The sequence below is a fragment of the Heterodontus francisci genome, chromosome 16 (assembly GCF_036365525.1).
Source record: "Heterodontus francisci isolate sHetFra1 chromosome 16, sHetFra1.hap1, whole genome shotgun sequence".
Classification (NCBI taxonomy): domain Eukaryota; kingdom Metazoa; phylum Chordata; class Chondrichthyes; order Heterodontiformes; family Heterodontidae; genus Heterodontus; species Heterodontus francisci.
In genome coordinates this window covers 67,421,736-67,443,605 of record NC_090386.1, presented here as the reverse complement: position 1 = coordinate 67,443,605, position 21,870 = coordinate 67,421,736, and the positions used below count along the sequence as shown (strand labels likewise).

General features: G+C 38.7%; 1 protein-coding gene across 5 annotated transcripts in view; it reads left to right on the top strand.

Moving 5' to 3' along the window:
* Positions 1-21,870, top strand: part of LOC137378171 (zinc finger and BTB domain-containing protein 46-like) — an 89,343-nt gene that overhangs the window by 52,950 nt on the left and 14,523 nt on the right. For 3 of the 5 annotated variants that reach the window (XM_068048319.1, XM_068048318.1, XM_068048317.1), the window contains 4 exons: positions 814-1,059; positions 10,400-10,566; positions 10,876-10,939; positions 21,647-21,822. In XM_068048319.1, coding sequence (XP_067904420.1) covers positions 814-1,059; positions 10,400-10,566; positions 10,876-10,939; positions 21,647-21,822 — 653 coding nt within the window. Of the gene's footprint in view, positions 1-813; positions 1,060-10,399; positions 10,567-10,875; positions 10,940-11,024; positions 13,201-21,646; positions 21,823-21,870 lie in introns of those variants that run through there. The other 2 variants (XM_068048321.1, XM_068048320.1) reach the window with 2 other exon arrangements.

Here is a 21,870-nt window from a genome sequence, read left to right as displayed (position 1 = left end):
AGGGTCCCACACTTATTTAGCTACTCTCTTACTTTTAATATACCCATAGAAGCTCTTACTGTTAGTTTTTATATTTCTTGCCAATTTACTCTCATCAATTTTCTCCCTCTTTATTTTTTTCGTCGTCCGCCGCTGCTGGTTTCTAAAATAAATTCCCAATCCTCTGGCCTACCACTCGTTTTTGCCGCATTGTATGTCTTTGTTTTTGATTTGATACTCTGCTCAACTTCCTTTTGTTATCCACGGGTGGTTCATTGTTCTCTTCGAGTCCTTCCTTCTGACCGGAATAAATGTTTGAGTGTTGTGAAATATTTGCTTAAATACAGTACTGAGGGAGTGCTCAACTGTCTTGAGGTGCTGTCTTTTGGATGCAATGTTAAACCAAGGCACTGTCCCCTCAAGAAAGTAAAGGATCTAATGACACTATTTCAAAAAACAGCAGAGGGTCCTGGCTAGTATCAATTAATTGCATATTGCTACTGCAGAAAGTTGATTAGAGGCTCAAACAGTAGTATTTTAAATCAGCAGCAGTCCTTAGCACCAATACTGTAACTTGCTTACCGGACTCCCGGAAATGGGTAATTGTTGCCTTTTATGTAGCCATTCATTTAGAAGTTGTCTGAAAGTGCTTCAGAGATGCAGCAAATAAGCAAACTTACCCACTCATACAATCCTTTAAATGCTCATAATTTTGAACAGTTAGCTTGAACAGTATTTATATATTTGACATCAAGATTCATTTAAATCGGCTAGTTGGATTTATGCATTTATAAAGAACTCGCATAGCTTACTAACCTGCTTGTGTTTCCTTAGGTGCAGATGTCACTGAGCCAAGCAGTTCAGATAGTCGGGGCGACAGACCTGATTTCTGTCAGAATCCGGAGGAGCCGCTAGCCGGTGTAGAATCAAATTATCTTTCTCAGTTTGTTGCCTCCGTGAAAGAAGAACAGCAGGCATCTACAGTGGCCAACTTGAGAGCTGCACTTCTGAGCAAGCATAACTTCTTGTCTGACCAACCAGGAGATGATAATCCTATTATTTTTGAGTACTTGCCTAAAGGTAAACCATGTATTTTTTAAAAAATGTTTCCACAGTTTAGTAAATTGGGTATAGTCTGTTATAAAGGGTCTGAAGGACCTGGTTTTAAAATTCTTTATGTAGATTATGCAGGAAAGCTTAATTGCTGTTTTTAGTGGAAAAGTTTCCACGAGATGGTTGGTGCAGAGGTTCGATAGACTGCCACTTCTTGTTGGAGTAATAACTGGTTTTAGCTGGAGAGATAAACCAGAAAGTGTGTTCGCCAGATGTGTTGACTTTTAAGATGCCTGTTAAAACAGCAGGCCCTCTGAATCTATCTATATTAATTCTGATGAATGAGTTTCTTTGATGCTCAGCCTTGATGGTTGATTTTAAAGTTGGTGCATTCATCCTTTTCTAATGAGCCGCCTTGTCTAGTATTTCTCAGTGCCTATTATGTCGTCGCTTAGCTCCATCCTTGGGAATTTAATCAGATCAATTTAGCTACCATAGTCACCCCTTATTCTTTCACCAAAGCTATATAGAAGTGTGGTGCTGTATTTTGTCTCTTGTCTTTAAGCCTGTCAGTAATGAAATGCAAATGCCTTACAGCAAATGTTTTGCCATTGCTTCATACCATCTTGAATGTTTTTGCATGTGTAGTTCTTCAGTATAATATTTACTGTATAATCATTAATACATAAAACCATATAACTTAGCCAGTAATTTTCTTAGGACTGCAGCAGTGTGCCTTTTGTATCTTCTCAATAGCTAAGTGAATGAATATCACTTAAGTTTTTGAAAGCAATATTTTTGGTCCACCTATGGAGAAATTGAAGTAAGAAGGCTTTTTATTTAACAAGTGGAACCGGAAGATAGTTGCTGTATTCATGGAGTAGTGGAGGTGATAAAGGCGAAGTCGAGGAAAATTTAGTTGCGTAGAATTCCGTGAGTTCTTAGCAGTTACTATTAGGAGTGAGGGCGGTGCAAGAGACCAGAGGCAATTGGTCATGGAGAAAAAGCATTTTGGCACGTCTGTGTCATCCAGTATGATTCTGAAGTTTCAGACTGTTGTGGAAGGATGTGACACAGTTATAGTCGACTACTTCACATGGTTAATTCAAATCAGGTAGTTGATAGATATGCACCATGTATTCCTGCTTATTGCCCTCTGATTTGAGGGAACAAAGCTGCTTATGGAAATTATGGGTTAGGTGGTGGTAAGTAACTTTTAAGGGGAAAATGGCATTTAAGTGTTGTGATGGGAGGAAGGCCAGAGAGGAGAGAGTTAGGGGTTTGAGTATGAAATTGAGAGCTGAGTAGAGTCTCTTTTCCCCCATGGTGAGATGGTAAGTATCGTAGGGTGGACGAGACAGGGGATGATGAGAAAATAAGAGGTGAACTTGGCGATCATAGGACTGACAAGGCCGCAAGAAATAAGGCATGGAGTGGCAGTATAGATGGATCTGGCAGAGTTTGTAAACGGTCAGGCTACGTGGACCAGAGAAGTCAGAGGAGAGGGGTTTTAGGGTTTTAAAAGTGTTGGTCGAAATCACTGATGCTCAGGGAAGAAGCTGGAGGTCCTTTGGGGCAGTACAGGACCAAGGATTTTCAATGAGAGGTAGGAGGGATGAATTAGGGTGAGATACTTGTAGGGAAAAGGTACTAGAGGAAAAAAGGCAAATCCAAGGGATTTGGTGGTAAAGGATATGTTACCGCTGATTGTTTCGACTGGCCAAGTGGTGGAAGAGACTTTGGTAAGGAGTTGGAATCTGTATTAATGGGCTTTGTTTCAGTCTGTGCCAGAATCTCGATGGATTCATCCATGATCAAAATCTGGAATGAAAGGTATTTGTTCATAAAGGTGTAAGCATCCTCTGACGTTATGGTAATATTTCATCCATGGTCACAGTGATGTGGTTAAAAGGGTTAATTCTCGGAGTTGGGGGGTGAGGGGGTGGTCGGTGACTCATTGTTGGGAGTGGAGAACGTCACACAACAGCAACCCCAATCATGTGATTTGCTGATGAATACCACGTGAATTGAATTGGGAAGTGCTAGGCTCATTTACAAGGGACTTGAAACTTTGGACAATGCTGCTGTGGTGGAAGGGAGTGTGAAGAGATGCATTTAGTTTGGGTCGAAGTGGAGGAAGTAAAAGATATCTCTCTTGGCACAGTGTTAATACACTCGCTTCTGAGCTTAAAAACTGTTAGATTTATGCCCACTCCAGAGGCATGGGCACATAATCAAGGTTGACACTTGAGTGTAGTACTGAGGGGGTGCTGCACTGTTGGAGATGAGATGTGAAACTGGGCCCTACTCAAGGAGCAGAGTTGGAACAAGGAACTAAGTGCAAGGAATGGAGCTTGGTCCAGGAGACTAATAGGGGAGTAGATAAAGCCCAGCAAAACCGGAGCAGGAACCCACACCTGGAGGAAGGCAAAGAGCAAATCCAGTTCAAGTTACCAGTACAGTGAAAGTGTGTCAGTGAAACCAGTGGTGCAGTACACATCAGATTAGGATGCAGTGGAATAAAACTCCATTCCAGTGCAAGATCAAAATAGATAGCTGACAGAATGGTGGAGTGAACAGCGTAGCAGATTTCAGCTCAGGAGCCACTGCAAAAAAGAACTTAGCAGCAAACAGTGTTGGAATCTTCAGGTTTGCAGGGGAAGACATAGGAACAGGAGTAAGCTGTTTCCCCGCGAGAGGGAGCTACCTTTTACAGGGTGGGTCAGTGGAGCAGCAGGGTTGTAAGTGGTTCGAATGCTTTTAAGTTTTAGCTGGGGGAGGGAGGGGAGGTATTGGCAGTAGAGAAACTTTCACTTGTGTAGCAAAACTTACTGAAGTAAAGAATCTGAATTGTAATTTTTAAAATTGTAAAATCAAATCTGCAGTGTTGCATTACTTATTGACTTGTGTATATTTCAATTTTAAATAATTGGACAGTATATATGCCTGTTTATATTTCTTTGCTACATGCAGTGATAAACAGCTGAAACAAAGGTAAAATCAAGGTCTTATTTCAAAGGATTTCATCTTAAAAAGAATGGTTTAGAAAACAGTTATATAAACAAAGCTCCTGATACGTGAATAGAACTGAGTGTAGAATGAGAAAAAAACCTGGTCTCTGCTTAAACTGGGTTTTTATATTGTTAAAGGAGGACTTTTAATTGCCTTACAGCATTGGAGAGATCTGTTGTAATTAACCTTGCTGCTGCAGTAGTGTTGTATTGTGTATGGACATGTGGCTCTATTCCCCATTTTTAAATGCACTCCCTTCCCCTCCCCCATGACCTACCAAGCTTCCTGTTTGAGCTTGGAGGATATGATGAAACAGGCTTGTTAGTTCTGACAATTGTCAATGCTTGGGGCCCTCCATAGGGATGTGGGAGCAATTTTCTGCACTTGCAGAGATTTAATCCTGGTCTTGGCTGAGTCTGGAATTTTGGAACTTTGCCAGAGTAGTAACATTTGCAAGATTGCTGTAATTTGCAATGTGGCTGAGTGCACTGGGGGAAAAAAGAGTTATCTTTTCTGAGAGTGTTCTCCTATTGTTGGAAACTTTGGTGACATTGCAATTTCCAACAGGTCAACTTGATAGCTTAAAAGTCTGATGCCAATGGCAGTCGATTCATTTCTGTGGACAGGATTAATTCTGATTTATTATCCTTTCTCCCGATATGCCCCTTCCCCCTCCCTCCCCCAGCTAAAGGCAACCTAGAGTTTACGCTGGTAGACTGTTCTCCATTTAGTAGCTGGCCCAAAAAACTGGCAAACTTTACAATGGGTAAGCAGTTCAAAATAGCACTTATAGGTGGGTTTTAAATTTGTAACCTGAGTAGGATGGGATTACAATCTACCAAATCTAAAACTGTTAAACTGTTTTTATTGTAAGCATTTTGTTAACTCGAGAAATCAGTTGGAAGACATTTATTTTCAGTTTTCCGAAACAGAGATGAGTCAACGTCCATAATGTAGGATACTGCTATGGTTGGGGAAATTTTAAACAAAAACGTGTCCGGTAGTGATGTTGAACTGCTTCTGACAGCCTGTAGTTCGTAGGAGGAAGTTGCTTGAAAAGGGAGAAAGGGATAGACAGAGTAATTCCCGGCCAGTCAGCCTAATATCAGTGGAACTTGAAAGACTGCAATAGCAATGCAGCAACGCGATTGCTGAAACAGAAATAAACTAAAAGAAAAATGAAAGTACTGGAAATACTCATCAGGTCTGGCAGCATCTGGAGAGAGAAACAGAATTAATGGGCTGAATTTTGACAGCCCTGAGGAAGTCTCGTTGCCAGGGCTGAAAGTTGGAGCCGACTCCACTTCAGCTGCCCACCCCCAAGAGCTGCCAGCCCAATCAGAGGACCGGCAGCTTAGTATCCACAGCAGTGCCACCACTAGCGGTGGCCATTGGTACGTCTGCATCACCAGAGAGAGGGCATCTGAATGGCGGGATGCCCTTGAAGAGAGAGGTCTGTTTGGCTGAGGGAAGCCAGGGCCTGGCAGCCAGGTCCTGGTGATTGGGGTGGGGAGGAGGGCTGGTGCGGGTGATGGGGTGTTTGTGTACCACTGTTACTGTGGGGGTGGCCATTGCTGCCGCCGGGCTTTTCTGTGGGCATGGAGAGCCAATCGTGGCCACCAGCAACATCCCCCTCACAACCCACTGGGAGACAACCAGGGTTTACCCGGTGGTCTCCCTGCACAGCAGTGGGCCCTCCAGATGCCGGTGAAATGCCCACAAAGGTGGGAGGTGGTGCTTAATTGGCCATCCCATGGGCAGCAGTGCTGCTGAGATGCCCGCCACTGGCAATATGCCATGGCAGGAAGACATCTGGCTGTCCTCGTGATGCCTTTCCCCACCATATTGCCTGCCAGCCTGCCACCTCCCAGCCCATCTCAAATGAGCTGGGAAATTTCAGCCCAACATTTCAGGTCTGTGACCTTTTATCAGAACTGAAAAAAGTTAGAAATGTAATGAGTTCTGAGCAAGTGAAAGGATGGAAAGAAGAGCAGAAGGGCAGGACAGATTAAATGACAAAAGATTTCATGGTGCAAGGCCAATGCGAGTGGTAATGGGACAGAAGAAGAAACAAAGGAGGTGTGAATGGCAGGATCCTGAAGAGTTGCCATTTGAAAGCAAATTTGGGGAAATACGTGAGAAGAGAAAACCAAGCCATTGAGGAAAAATGAAACAAAATGGGGTCAAGGGTTATAATCTAAAATTCTTGAACTCCATGTTGAGTCCAGAAGGCTGTAAAGTGCCGAGCCGAAAGATGAAGTGGTGTTCCTTGAGCTTTAGTTGAGTTGCAGTGGAATGCTTTAGGAGGCTGAGGGCAGAAAGGTCAGAGTGGGAGCACGGTGGAGAATTAAAGCGATGAGCAACTGGAAGCTTGGAGTTATGCTCGTAGACGGCAAAATGGTCACCAAGTCTAAGTTTGATCTTCTCAGTGTAGAGGAGACCATATCGTGAGCAGTGAATACAGCGTACTAACTTGGAAGAATTACGCAAGTTGCTGTTTCACCTGGAAGCAATGTTTGGGGTTTTGAATGGTGAGAAGGGAGGAGATAAAAGGGCAGATGTTGCATCTCTTGTGTTTGTGTTGAAAGATGCCACAGGAAAGGAAGGGAGTGTTGAGGGTAACTGAGGAGTGGATCCAAGGTATCGCGGAGGGACTGGCCTCTTCAGAATGCTGAAAGGGAAGGGGAGCGGATGATGTGTTTGGTGGTATCACATTGGAGATGGCAAGCTTGTAGGGGTTTGTTGTGGTCTTTGGTTGAGGAAAAAGGAAGACGTATTGAAAGTGTTAGTATGGAATGTTGCTTTGTCCAAACAGATGCGACTGAGACAGAGGAACTGGGAGAATGGAAGAGAGTCCTCACAGGAATCAGAGTGTGAGGAAGTGCGGTCTAGGTAGCTGTGGGAGTTAGTGGTGATAGTGATACAGAAGTTGTGCCTCTGTGAGGACATTAAAATGGCATTTATACTAGAAATTCAGTGTCTCGAATGCATAAGCAGTGTTAATAGTTTGGAATCAGTACCTGATCTGATTCTGTAGAAGAATGGTGAGAGATGCCCTGGAGGAGGCAAGTTTTGCTTTTCTTTTGATTTGATGGTGTATGGCGCATAACTCCTGTGCTGTGTCAAACCAGGTTGCTTAAATATGTTGGTGTGGTTGTATTAAATACATAAGCATGCTTGCATGTAGTTCTCCCTGGTTTGGGAGAATTCGAATCCGAGCAAAGCATTATAAATAAGATGTTGCATGGTCAGAAGTTATACTTCAGCTCCAAATCTTGATGAATAAATGTAACAAATACTTTTAATATTTCTAGTCACTGAAAATTGTATGAGGTGAATGATTTATTTTACTTGGCTCCAGGTTTTTTTTAAACAACTGCCAATTTGACAAAAGTAGAGGCATTCATCCCTTGTGTGTTCAATATGAAAGTAAATATGTCTAACTGTCCTATATGTGACTAGGAATTGAATAGAATAATTTAAGGGAGCACATTTTAGTTGAAATCCCCCTTCCTTGAAGGAGGTATGATGGTATGTGGTGTGCAAGACAAAAAATGCTGGAAATCCCCAAGTCTGTCGTCGTCTAAAGAGAGGTGGAAGACCCTTCCTCATACATCAAACTATGTAAATTTATCCATTTAATTAATGCTTCTTGAAAGTCAGCTGCATACAAATGCCTATGGTGTTGGCCTTCCTTTGACATCTATGCCTGATTATCAGTGTTCCTCATGTAAAACTCAGAGCAAAACAAAATCCAGCTGTTTACAGCTAATAACCGGCATTGTATAAAAAATATCCTTTGAGTAATATGACCCTACAGTTATTCAGCTGGAAGATTGGGTTGTATTTCAGGTGACTAAGTTGGGGAAACTGATTCTCAAGTTAGTGATGTTGTCTTTGGTTGCTAAACCCTTTAAGAGGTTGCCAAATGCAATTGAAAACAGGAGAATCAAGTGTTCTCACTTCACAAGTCACTTTTGCCACCACCGTGTTTGATTGGTGGGGGGGGGGGGGGGGGGGGGTTTTTTTAAAAAATACACGCGACTTGTTTATTTTTATAGCAGTTTCAACATGATTTGCCTGTGTCATCATTCATTTACAAAAATGGCACATGGTTCACTAACATTATGAGTGTTTTATTTTCCATAATTGTACCATAGTTTTCAATGAGCAACCATCTGAAACTTGTTCAGTTTCTTTTTGAAAAGGAACATCTGCACAGAGCTCGGATAGTGGTGCATTCAGTTTTCACTTTGTCTAACTATCTGCACCAGACAGTTTTGAAATGGAATGTCGTGAGCCAACTAAGTGGATCAGATTAGGAGTAAAAGGGCAATGAGAACCTTTTCAGTGAGGATTTTACTGGTTGGTATTAAGGTTCTGAAGTAGTTCCAGCGGCAGAACAAAAATGTGGAGTATGGCACCACATTGTTGCCTGGCAAGATAAGACAACTAGCCTGAGGTTTGGAACATGCTTGGATGTACAACCAAGCTGATGCAGAAAAGACAACTGATTAGGTTGATGTTGGATTTCTATTGAAAAATCATCGAAATCACCGATTTCCTTGCTGATACAAATTCAATGCTTAAGAAGGTAAAATTTAGATTTCATACAAAGGTAATTCATGAATGTGTTAGATTTTAAGGTACGTGCCTAGGGATTGACAGTATAAGCTGCTAAATGATCGTGCTGCGTACGATTGAACTGTGATGCAAAAGCCAAATGTAATAGTTGCTATTAAGTAAAGTATTTCCAATGATATGGATTATACATTGAATGAAGGTTAGATTATTTAAATTTAATATAAAGCATCATTAGATCAGCTATCCAATATCAAGATAAATTGAACAACATGTACTATATTGAATGAAGAAGCAAAAAACAGGTCTTGTTTCAGGCAAAATAGCTGGCATATTTAGTTGAATAATATCCACACTAACCACCCAAAGATTAATACTGTCATTTAAAAAAAAAGCTGTTATTTGAACAAAACATTAGATAAGTATTATTGAATGCTCCTCTACAATGGAGTGAAAACTGAATTTGTCCATAGTTGCTGTATACTGTTTGTAATGCCTAAGTTCAAAGCTTTGTAAACACACACACACACACACACACACACACACACACACACACACACACACACACAAAGTGTCTATGTGTTTATGTATGTGACTTGTATTAATAGAAGTATTGTCTGGAGGCTTGGGACTAATCCATGAAACTTTAGGGCGAGTTCAGAGCTTGTACTTTTATGCTGTGATGAGCTAGTTATACTCATTTGGTCCTTTTTATTCAGGTGATATCCATCTTTGATTGTGTGGCGTTAAGATTTTGCAAGTGATTAACAAAAAAGGCCAAGGAGATTTTGTATTGTATTCTGGTTTGGAAATGTTCAGCTTTTTCTGATTTTCAGGTGAGGAAGCTGGGTTAAAGCCATGCAGATTCTTATACAGCAATTTCAAGCCTCAAATTTTACTATTCAGATTGTTACGGCAAAACTTCTGGCTTATGTTTTACCATTTTGGTCAAGCTGCAGTTGTTTTCTTAAGAACTGTCCTATTGCTGCATTTTATAGTCTCAGCAATTTGGATCGGAGGACAAATCTTTAGCACAAATTAATCTTTGTCAGGTTGTTAAGGAATGTCGTCTTATGTCAAGAATATAATAGCAATTGAGAAATTTTAAATGCTGATTCAAATGTGAGCAGGGTGGTGATGAAATTGAGGCTACTTCCCTAACTTCTTGTGCTTTCATTCTATACAGTGTATCTATTACTTCTGTTACATTTAAAATCACTTTATTTAGGGTGTAGTGATAATTTAAAGCATAATTTTTGCATTTTCATAACTAGTTCTGAAATTATGAATATTAAGCTCAGTCGTTTGGTACCATTTAAGCATTTATTGGAAGGTGTTTGTGGGAAGTTGAGATGACTTATGTCTTTTTCTGAACAGGGTTTGCACTTCATTAAAATTACTGGTATACGGTTTTAATAGAAAGTTCACTTAAAATACAAATTGTTGAAGTATGTTTTGTTAAGAATTTGTGGTACTGCAAGAATAGCTTGTATTTTTGGCTATTGCTAAATTGAACATGCCAATTTGTGTTCTTTAACAGGGGAAACAATTTAGTATGTTTTGCTCATTCAAGAAATAACCTTGAAGACCTTGATTAGTTTAAGAGACTTAGTTTTTTGAAACTATGGGCAATTCCTTTCAAACTTTAGGATCTCCTTTCCTCTTACTGGCAGAAGAGAAACAGAAAAACACTTTACTGCAGTGTGTTTCTTTTTTGTCGAACGCCAGCTGGTGCTAGTTTACGTGGGTGAGACTCGTTTCCTGTGTTCCTCAGGGCCCGGAAATTACTTGAATCATACAGAAGATGCACATGATTTCCAACCAAGAAATTTGTCTCCACTGACTTCCCAATTTCCAGAACAGAGTCCTTCTAGGATGTTGCAATGTGATGAAATTGTAACTGAACAAATGTCACATAAACCAACTGACTCACCATCACAGGTAAGAATCAAAGGCTATTCTGTGAACCATTAGAGTTACAAAGGAGTTTAAATGTTTAAGGAATGTTAAAATGTAAATAAGTGTGGGAAGGGGCTGCTAATGTGTATACATGGAAGAATTTTAGTTTTGTGTAAACATTTTTGCATCTTAATATTTTCTAAGGACACCTGTATCCCGTGGAAAATAGTAAGGTTGTAATTCATTTTAAAAAGTGCATTATTTTTAGTACGTTATGTCATTTTTCTATATTTAATTTCAGAAGACTAAATCATAGTTCATTTATTAACTTGTCCCATCTTGCAATTACAGATCAAGGTAGATAGTACAGAGGAAACCCTGACAGGGTCGAAGTCTTATGAAAATTCCAATTCAGGTAAAGTCAGCATTATTTTAAATTTGCATAATTTTTTCCCTCAGAAAATTTACTGAAATCTAATGCACGGATTTCCTTCTCTAAGGCCTTGATGTCAACATGGCAACACATTTCTTGAAAGGTGAAGATCCAAAAATGGGGACCAGCTTGATTCCAGACAAAGTTTTAAAGGATTCCAGTTTCCCACTGCCAGCCACAAGCTGGCATCAAGAAGAATTGGTGTGTAGATTCTGCAAATTAGGGTTCAACAGCCCTGAAAAACATAGAGAACATGAGTATCGACATGCACTAATGATGCTGCCTGTTGATACTTCTGATTATGTAAGGCCAACCATTACAACTGCAGGCCTCTATGTGTTTCCTGGGCAAGCTTTGCGGTATCGGTGCTCAAGGTGCCCTGCCAGCTTCACATTGAAATCAAATGCTGAACGTCATGAGAAAACTGTCCACTGCAAACGCAAAAACTTGCACTGTTCATTTTGCCTGAAATCGTTCCGTGATCGAACTGATCTAAATCGTCATGTAGCATCTGTACATTCATGTGAACGTGCTTTTGTGTGTAGTAACTGTGGAAAGAGTTTTGGTATACAGAAAAACTTAATGAATCACATGAGAATTTGCTATCAGGATAGTACCCAGGTAGGTATTGAGCTTCCTGACCAACTTTTGGATAGTGATGTCCTAAAAATTGAGGAGCAGCTTGAATGTTATGATGATACACCAGTACTTGGCTCCATTGAACAGCTCTCCACTTCACAACCTAGTGAAATTGAACTGTCAGAATAACTTCATGTGTAACAAGTTAGATTTTGCTCCTGTATTACTCCTTTCGCATAGTCAACACTTGGACAAGCCCGAGGCACGTATACAGAGTTTATTATGTTTTGTTACTTGGTGAATCTAATTAGGCCGTTTCAAATCTTAATAGAAATATTTTCTTCTTTTTCTTCTGTGCTTTCTTTGCACTTGTGACACGTTGACTTTGCAGAGCAAAGTTTGGTGTTTTTAGTTTACTAGGCACTTTTTTTAATATGGGAAAGTATAGTGGTTAGAAGTGGATAAATATATTTTATATTAAATTTTGTGCAAAATCCTATATACTTCGCAATTGATCAGGTTTTTAATGTCTTTGCCCTAATCATACAGCACTAAAGAGGGTGCAGCCCCATAATATTTTTCTCATCATGTATGTTCACTTATCCAGTTGCAGTTTTTTGTTTTTCTTATTGAATTCAATGTTTTGGACTAAGTGATTTTCTTTTTTGAAATCTCTACTTTTGATTTCAGTGATGCGTATTTACATCATGTATAAGTATCTGTTTAACAGGACTCTTCGAGAAGTTCCTGACTAAAAGATTACAATATAAGCAAAAGCAATATGTAAATTTAAATTGACTGGTATATTTATATGTTTAATTTCTTAACATAGCTAGAAGTATATTTGATGAATGTCAATCCCATGTAACTGGGCTTCTAGCTATTTATAGATGAGAAATTACACTTTACCTTTTTTGTAAAGCTCAGTATTAGCTTCTTTGAGTTTCAGGAGCTTTGCTATTTGAGTTTTCGCCATTACCTCCGATCTTCCCATCAGTGCAGGAACAGAATGAGTGCACACTCTTTTGTCAGTGTGACGAGAGGTGAAATTCATTTTTATCTCTACTGGTAAGCTCTCGTCTCTTGTCTAGTGCCACCAAAGAAAAGGTTTATCTTCCATCTCTTTCGATTCATATTACTGGAAAATAATTTTTTGTATACCCAAACTACTGTAATAGTGAAGTAGTAGTTTACTTTGTGCCATATATGTCTACAGTAGTATTAATTTTGTTATTGATTACATATTATGTTTTGTAAATTTGACAGTTGACTCTAGTATGTTTTGTTCTAGAATTGCTTATGCTAACATCCTGCTTTTTTAATTATGAACTACAATCAGTTTCCGTAGTTGAACCATGCTCTTGGTTTTTACTAGTATTTGCTATGTTTATCTTAGTGATGTGGACTGGAGACTGCTTTACCTATAGCTGTGTACTTGATTTGTTCAAGACAGAAAAATTAGAGGTTATGTGTAACTATGATGGTTGTCACTAGATTGGAGATTGATTACATGCTTATTATGCAATTCTCTATACATTTTCATAAAGGTTGTAATGTTACCTCATTTTTTGTAGAAATAGAAAATTATACATTGCTGTATAGCACACTGGTGTATTTGGTCACACTGTTTTAAATTGCTTTAAATTCAATAAAATTTAGATGCCAACAACCTATGAAATGTATTGAGTTCCTATTTCTGTCCTCACTAAGTGTTTTTTTCAGTTAAAGAACAGGAAACCGAAATACTAGCATTTGATGAAAATTTATCAGGAATTGGCTACCTCATGTTGGCATATCAACACTTGTTTAGGTACTAGTGCTGTTTGTTGTAAATTTAACATCGTGTTCAGTGTGTTGCTACAATCTGAAATTTAGGAATTTGGACTTGTGTGATTATTAAGTTGAAAAGTCAAGCACGTGTAGACACTGCTGTTCCACTAATGCCTTCTGTTGGATTTTACCTGCGTAAGTACATGCCTGCTTTCTGGTGCAGATCGAAATGAAGGTTTCACCATCGTCTCTACCGCTTCCTTCCGATGATTCTGATGTTACCGTACTCTTCTCAAAATTTTTGCTTAGTCTTGTTCTGAGCAAAGTTTTTGCTAAGGCACCAAGGAAAATACTTCAGCTTCAGTTCTGCAGTTAGAAATAACTTGAATTGCATTTATGTTTCCTTAGTCAAATACAGTGCTTTGGGACATCCTGAGCTTGTGAATGGCACTGTATAAATACAAGTTTATTTCCTTTATCTTGCTTTCTAAATTTAATCACTTTACCCTTTAAGTGGATTGTCTTACTGATTTTTCAATTAAATTCTTCATATTTGGCACTATATTTTGTTTGAAGTTGTATTTCAACATATAAAATCTCCTTAAGATCTGCAGTATTAATTGAAATAATATCGTTCTATACCTGCTCCAAGTTTAACAAATAAGACTATAAATATTATCTAGATTGCTCATACATCTTTAAAATAAATTTGATGTTCACAGACGATGCAAAGTAAATATGTCCAAACTGTAACCTTTGGGGTCATATGCAGCCAATGAGGCCAGGCAGTACAACCTTAATTATGCTTATATTTGTAATTTGTTGGGTTTGCCTCTTTGCATTTTTAGTATATTTTGGGAAAGGTCATTTTTAGTGCTGTTAACTTAATACTGTAATAAAGCCTGAATCAGAATGTCAGATCTGAGTATCAGCAACTTGACATGTATTGAAATTATTAAGAACATGGTTTTTAACTTTATATGTCCTCTGCCAAGCACCTGTGGAGTTCCAAGTGACAAAAATCTTGGTCCTTCTCTGTCTGAGGTTATTTGATCCTTTGCAGTAAATTTGTATGGCAGCTATCAGTGCCAAATGGAAGCATTAGTTAGATATTTGCTTTTAAAATAAGGTAAGAAAATTGCCGCATTTACTGTGTTGGGTTGCAGATGAAGTTTGGATGAGAGAGATTGTGGTTTCCTATTTTGTAAAATCCACTTGAATTAAATTTGAATTTGAAAGTAGAAATAAACAACAGGCCTCTCAGCATCTGAAAAGGGCAAAACTGTTGACATTTAAAATGTTTATTTTCAACATGTACAGTTACAAGAGCCCTAATACTAACTTGCGTTAGTCAACTTGTTAAACAGAGGCGGAGCAGTTCCGTTCCTTTATTTCAGTAATATCAACATAAACCGGGCAGCAGCAGCCAAACCAGTGCAAAATATCAAGGAATTTAGAATGCAGGAGAGTCATAACAAAAACCCTTGCCTTGCCCAGAAAATTTAATATATTCCCAGATAGTCTCTGCATTTTTGCAGATTGTGCTGTTTCAGGAAGGCTCTTCAAATGCACTCATTTTCTTCAGCACATGGATGCTAGTAGGTACACTTTAAATATTTTTTCATATCAAAATATTTAATTTAATATGAAATTGACTAGTGTGTACTATGGAAAGTAATTGATAGATCAGTATGTATTTTAAAAAATTATTTTCTGTGCTTTTTAACCTTCATCGGTCGGAGGACTGGACACTTATGCTTATTTTTTGTGTTTAAAACGTATTCCGTTGTGCTAACCAAATTCCGAATACCATTCTAAAATTCATCAGGTACTTTTTAATGGATAGTAATAATAAACTATAACATTCTATTTCACTGTCTGATTTTGCAGGTTCATGGAAGATTTTATGTTTGATTATGCAGAATAGTTGAAACTTGATCGCTAGTTCAGCCACAGCTGGAGTACTGTGTACAGTTCTGGTCGCCACACTATAGGAAGGATGTGATTGCACTGGAGAGGGTGCAGAGGAGATTCACCAGGATGTTGTCTGGGCTGGAGCATTTCAGCTATGAAGAGAGACTGGATAGGCTAGGGTTGTTTTCCTTAGAACAGAGAAGGCTGAGGGGGGACCTGATTGAGGTACACAAAATTATTACGGGCATAGATAGGGTCGATAGGCAGAAACTTTTTCCCTTAGCGGAGGTGTCATTAACCAGGGGGCATAGATTTAAGGTAAGGGGCTGGAGGATTAGAGGGGATTTGAGGAAATTTTATTTCACCCAGAGGGTGGTTGGAATTTGGAACACACTGTCTGAAGGGGTGATAGAGGCAGGAACCCTCGACTTTTAAGAAGCATTTAGATGAACACTTGAAACGTCATAGCATACAAGGCTACGGACCAAGTGCTGGAATGGGATTAGAATAGAAAGGTGCTTGATGACTGGCATGGACACGATGGGCCGAAGGGCCTGTTTCTGTGCTGTATATCTCTGACTCTCTGACTCTATAGCCTAACGTAGCAGCTCAATTTAGAGTGCATTTTAGGCAAAACTTTCTGATTGTGTCATAAGCCAACAGAATATATTATACGTCATCATTACAATGAACTTTACTCCCCCTTTCTGAATTTATTGGGCCAGTTCCATAAAATCAGTTCAACTTCTCATCACCGCCACCAGCCCTCTTCCCCCCCACCAACCCACTAATTATTCTTCCAGGGTTAAATAAGCTTTCTTCAAAAAACAATTTCTTATCTCCTCAATCAGCTTTCATTCATAGTTTTACTTTCCCCCACATATTCCCTCTCATAGCATTTATCTGAAAATTTTTCCCTGGCCACCTCGTATTTCCTCTTAACTTTAAAAACTATATAGAAATTAACTAAGTTTTGCAATCTAACTGAACCACAAGTACACTTTTGCAAGTACATATTGTATAAAATGTAATTTATCTCAGCTTTGTCTGTTCAGAGCTTGTTTATTGGTCTTTTTCACCGCCCATCCCTTCCTGAGTTCCATCAGTGGTTTATAAACATCAGCTTGTTATTTGTCCAAATGATTCAAAGTGCAAGCTGGATTTTTGTTGCATGTCGCGTTGTTGTTTTGAACAGTAATATTACAGCAGTAACTTAGCACCATTGAGTGTAAAGGGTAACTCTAAGTTTATTCACTATATAAGAGCCAGTAGCCTCTGGTAGGTTTTTGCATTACATTTGTTTTCAAGAAAGATGCTTTACATCTTTGGTCACAAAATGCATCAAATGCCAATAGAAGAGGGGATATTCTTGCCCAAGTGAATACTGCATGTGAGTGTGACTCATCAGTTATTCAACTCTGAGGGGGAGAGGAAGGTGGGTGTGGTTGAAAGAAAGGGGTCCGAGACTATCGGGAAGGGCATCCATCACAGCCATGCTTGTTATAACCCAATATCCTCACATATTCCCTTCCGGTAAGTGACAGTATATAGTAATTGTAAGTGGCTGATTTGGCTTTTTTGGGTTTGTTTACCTCCCTGTATCTTCCCTGACCTAGGCATGCAGAGGCCAATTGTGACATTTTAATTGCCACCCCAAGTCAGACCAGCTAACTTGACACAGAAGGGGAATTGCTTGGTAATTTCATCTGTACTGCTGAACTGCTTAATGAATAAACCAGCTTAAATATTGGAGGAGCGATTTGCTCACAGTTATGGATTTTACTGTGGAAAAACTGTTATATTATTTGTGTAGGAATGTCTGCACTATGCAGTTGCTTGAGTGGAATACGCAAGTGTATTGTTACTGGTGAAATGATTTATTGTTTCTCCTTTTTTGATATTATTATCAGGGCAGAGGTAAATCTGCATTGCTTACGCCGGATGCTAGTACATGCATCAGAGTAGTGTGGGGTGATGCTCTTGCTTATGGGGAATTTTTAAAATCCCCTGCCTAGTTGTTGCATTCAAGATAGAGAAATTGCTATGTTGTCATCACTCCACCAAATGGTGATGGTTCAGAATCTATTCTATTGGTTTGTCCCTGTCATGTTGGTATTCTGTGTGTCTGTTGAAAGTACAGCATGTATAAGGAACTAAGAGTACATTTCATACTAGTATTTTGACTGCTCTTCTAAGTTACTAGTAGGGATTGTGAAGATTAACACCAGGTGTACAATCTGTTTAGCAAAATGGTTTTTTGTTGTATCCGTTGCCAGTAGTCAGTTGCAGCTTAAATCAATGAAGTCTAATTCAATAAGCCAGTGCATTCTGCATCCTATAATTCATCTCTGCGAGGGTTGGCGAAATGTTGAGGTATTTTCTCTCAATTGAAAAAAAAACAATAAGAATTGGATCACTGTTGGTGAAAAGTTGACAATGCACTTTGTTTCCACAATTTTCCCCAGCATTGGCTGCATTTTGGTGGGAAAATAATGCCATGTTAAAGATGCATTTCATTATTGATGGTCAAATCAGCCAACTAGGGATTAAGAGATGTGCTGAGTTTTGGATCTCTGGAACTTGCTGGTTGATTTACACTGTTCTGCCATTTGCTTCACACAAATGTGATCTCTCCCTTGGTCTCTCCGTTATTTTAAGAACTTGCTGTATTTGCTTATTAAAGTTGGAGTAAGTTAAGTCTAATAACAAACAGCACAAGTACCTTTTTAGTAGGGTAGTTGTTAATGTCACAGGAGTTCATGTCGCGCTTGCAGTTTACACATTTCAAACATACATGTGGATTTAAATTAAACCATTAATAATCTAGAGACAAGTTTGTCAGAGGGTACACCTATTATAACCTGTAAGTGATCTGCCACATAACTCAAGTCATCAGATTAATTAGTATTTTTTGGGTTAAATGTAATAATTGCAAAATATGCATTGATACTTTTAGTTTCATGGTGGAATTATGAAATATTTAAATCAGCCACTTAGTCTCTGATGTGTAGCAGAAAAGTACATTTTCTTTGATTTCTGATTTATTTCTGTCCGACACGATTTCACAGTTGAAGTGTCTGGTACAATAGCAACTTCCAATTTCACTGTTACTCAAGTAACTATTTAGATTAGCATGCTTAAATAGTTTAGATTTCCAATATTGAAATATAACACATCTCTGCAGCACTTAATGCTATGTTCGTGTAATAAAAGATACAGTTACTATGCTATTGCACATATTAGGACTATTATAGTATAGTCTTGGTTCCATCTGGTAAGCCAACAGCCAAGGAAATATAATTTTGCCTTTGATTCCATTTGACAAACGAACTGTTTTTTCAAGAGCTTTTTAAAATTAAATCTGGCAACAAAACCCATTTCCACATTGTCACCTTTTTATGAGTTTATCTATGTCACGAGTTTTGTGTCTGGAATGAATATGGGGATACTTGGGTCTGCAATGAACGATTTGCTACTTTTCTTTAACCATCCATCTGTTTTTCCCCCACTATTTTGTTGGGCAGTTGCTGTCTTCTTCCACATTGCTTGTGTCTCCAGATTAATCTGTTACCTATCCATCCATCAACACTCTCCTGGGTACACCGCCCCACTTTTTTTTATTTCATGGGATGTGGGCATTGCTGGCAGTCCAGCATTTGTTGCCCATCCTTAAATGCCCTTGAACTGAGTGGCTTGCGAGGCCATTTTAGAGGGCAGTTAAGAGTGAACCAAATTGCTGTTGGTCTAGCATCACATGTAGGCCAGACCAGGTAAGGACAGCTCATTTCCTTCCCTAAAGAACATTAGTGAACCTGATGGATTTTTACAACTATCATTGAACGTTTCGTGGCACCAGTACTGAGTCTATCTTTCAATTCGAGATCTTTATTAATTTAAATTCAACCAGCTGTCATGGTAGGATTTGAACCTATGTCCCAGTGCATTAGCCTAGGCCTCTGGATTACTAGTCTACTGACAATACCACTACACCATCTCCTCACCACTCGCCCCCCACCCCCAAACCAACAGCATTACACCCTGGATGTTCCTGAGGTTTCTAGTAACTGGTTGTGGTATATTGAAATTTGATTTTTGCGTAGAAATTAATATTTTGCCAGCTTATTGTTGTCTGCATTGTTTCAGTCAAAATTAAGTATTGAAATGAAAGCCGCATGGTAGACACATAATTAATGTCTTTTAGAACTTGGTAGCCTCACCTTGCGCATAGTTTTAAAAGCATCCTCAAGGTTTCCTTCACCGTAAACCAAAATACCATGAGTCTAGCTAGTTGTGATCTTGCTTGCATTAATGTTCCTTGAAGACACTCCCAAAGAAGCATACAAAAATATTTTGATGTGCGAGACACACAAAATTTGAAAATACTACCAAAACCAGTAAAAACAAAACTAGCATTCTGTTGCAGTCAGTTTTGTCCCTTCCAATGTGATTAGATTGGCTTAAAATCTGTTAGTTTAAATTGATGCAACTCTTCTGAAGTTCCACTTCACACACTAGCATTACTACATTCGACCTTTCTAATGCACTGTCATGCTTTACATGCCAATTTGGCTCAGTTGGCAGCGCTGTACCTCTGATGGTTGAACCTCAGCACCTAGTTTACTGATGCAGCCCTGAGGGAGTGCTACATTGATGCAGTCTTTTGGATGAGATGCTAAATGGTCTGCCTTTCAATTGGGCAATACAAATCCTCTGGTACTACTATAAGAAAATGGATGAATTTTCCCACTGTCCTAGCCAACATTCCTCCCTCAACCCACTTAAAAAAAAAATTAACTGGATGGTAATCTCATTTGCTGTATGTGAAATCCTTGATTTGCATGAATTGGCTGCTGTATATGTCTGCATCATAGTGACTACATATCAAAAGTAATTTATTAGATGTGAATTGCATTAGGATGCTCCTGGGCTGGACATGAGCTTTATTGATGCAAGCTCTTTCCTTCTCTGCAGTTAACTTTTTTTCTGTCATGCAGGAAATGTTCAAAATTTGAGTTTAATATGCTTAAGGATTTGTACCTTGTCTAGACTTGCAGCTAATTGGTTTCATATAATCCAAAAGGAAGTGGCTTTTCTGCATCCTCTCAAAGAAACCAAGTGAATACAGAATCTGGTACTGTGCAACTTAATTGTAAATCTTGATACTCACTAAACTTTAACTTTAATCATACATTACCAAATTGTTTCGGAACTTTTTTCATACCGTCAGTTTGGCAGCATCAACTTTGTTAGTTTGTCAGAGGAATATTATTAATCTCCTCGAGATCAAATCTGTTTCTCAATTTTTTCAGTTTTGGCTGGTATTTATCACTGCTACCAGTCAAACCTGAGAAGGAAAGACTGATTCATATGTAATTTAGGATTTATGCCCATGATGTAAAAATGAGTGCTTTTCTGGGTATGTGACCTGATGATAGAAATTAATTGCAGTGAACACTGCTGTCATTTTAAATCACTCATTTTTGGCCTAATTATCTTGAGCCATTATATATTTTGCATATATTAATCATCTAGACATAAATTGCAAGCCTTCTGTTGTCCTATACTTCAAGCAGTTATTTACTGTGTGTGTGTGTAAATTCATTTGAGTTGAATCGCTCAAATGTTGCGGAGCCATGTGTTTTGGGAAGAAAAGCTCATACTTGCTATTGTTTCCCATGAAAACACTTAGTTGCCTCTGGTTAATCTGTTATTCACAGAAAAAGTACTTAAATGTCATTTCAGTGTTTGGCCTTCTCTTCTTGCTCTTTGACCACATCTGCCCCTCACAACAGAATAGATTTTTTTGTTTGGGTATTTTTTTTAACCTTTTCTTAGGATTTACAATCATTCCTCACCATGTCGTGTGCCTTATTTGTGTTTTTAGCCTTCATGTGAGGCAGGTGCTTAACATAAAATTTCACCGGGTGGTTTTAAAATAAAGATGTAGTTCCCAACTGCAATTTTTCTGTTTTCTCTCCTTGAGGTCTTGAGGCTATATAATATTTCTTGATTAATGGGGTTACTAATATCGAAACAGCCACTAGAAATTGCCCAAGCTGGCTGATTATCTGGGTATTTGTTGAGGTTCATAACTCTGCATGCTCCCAACTTCTCTGATATCATTGTTCAAGTCAGGAGTTTGCAGGTTTCAATGTACATTTCCATCTCCATAGTTCTGCGCATTGTAGCGATAGTTTCTTAAAAACTAAAGTAGAAAGGGTGCTCTGAAATTAAATGAATATCGAAAATGATAAGACCATAATGAAAAATGTGCTGTCATCGCCACTTTGATTTTGATGCTTCCTACCTGTTGCAGTGTACAAATCGCTGGTACTAAAAAAAATAATTAATGGAGCATATAAATATTATAAGCAAATCTGTTGCTAATGAATAAAAACTAAACAAATTTTTCTTCACATTTTACAGTTAATGAATTTACTGTGATAAGAAAGAAATTTAAGTGCCCATACTGCAGCTTCTCTGCTATGCATCAATGTATCCTGAAGAGGCACATGCGCTCACACACAGGCGAAAGGCCGTACCCTTGTGAAATCTGTGGCAAGAAGTTTACTCGGCGGGAACACATGAAAAGGCACACATTGGTAAGCATTATTCATGATCATTGGTGCCAAAAGTGAGCCCTGCAGACT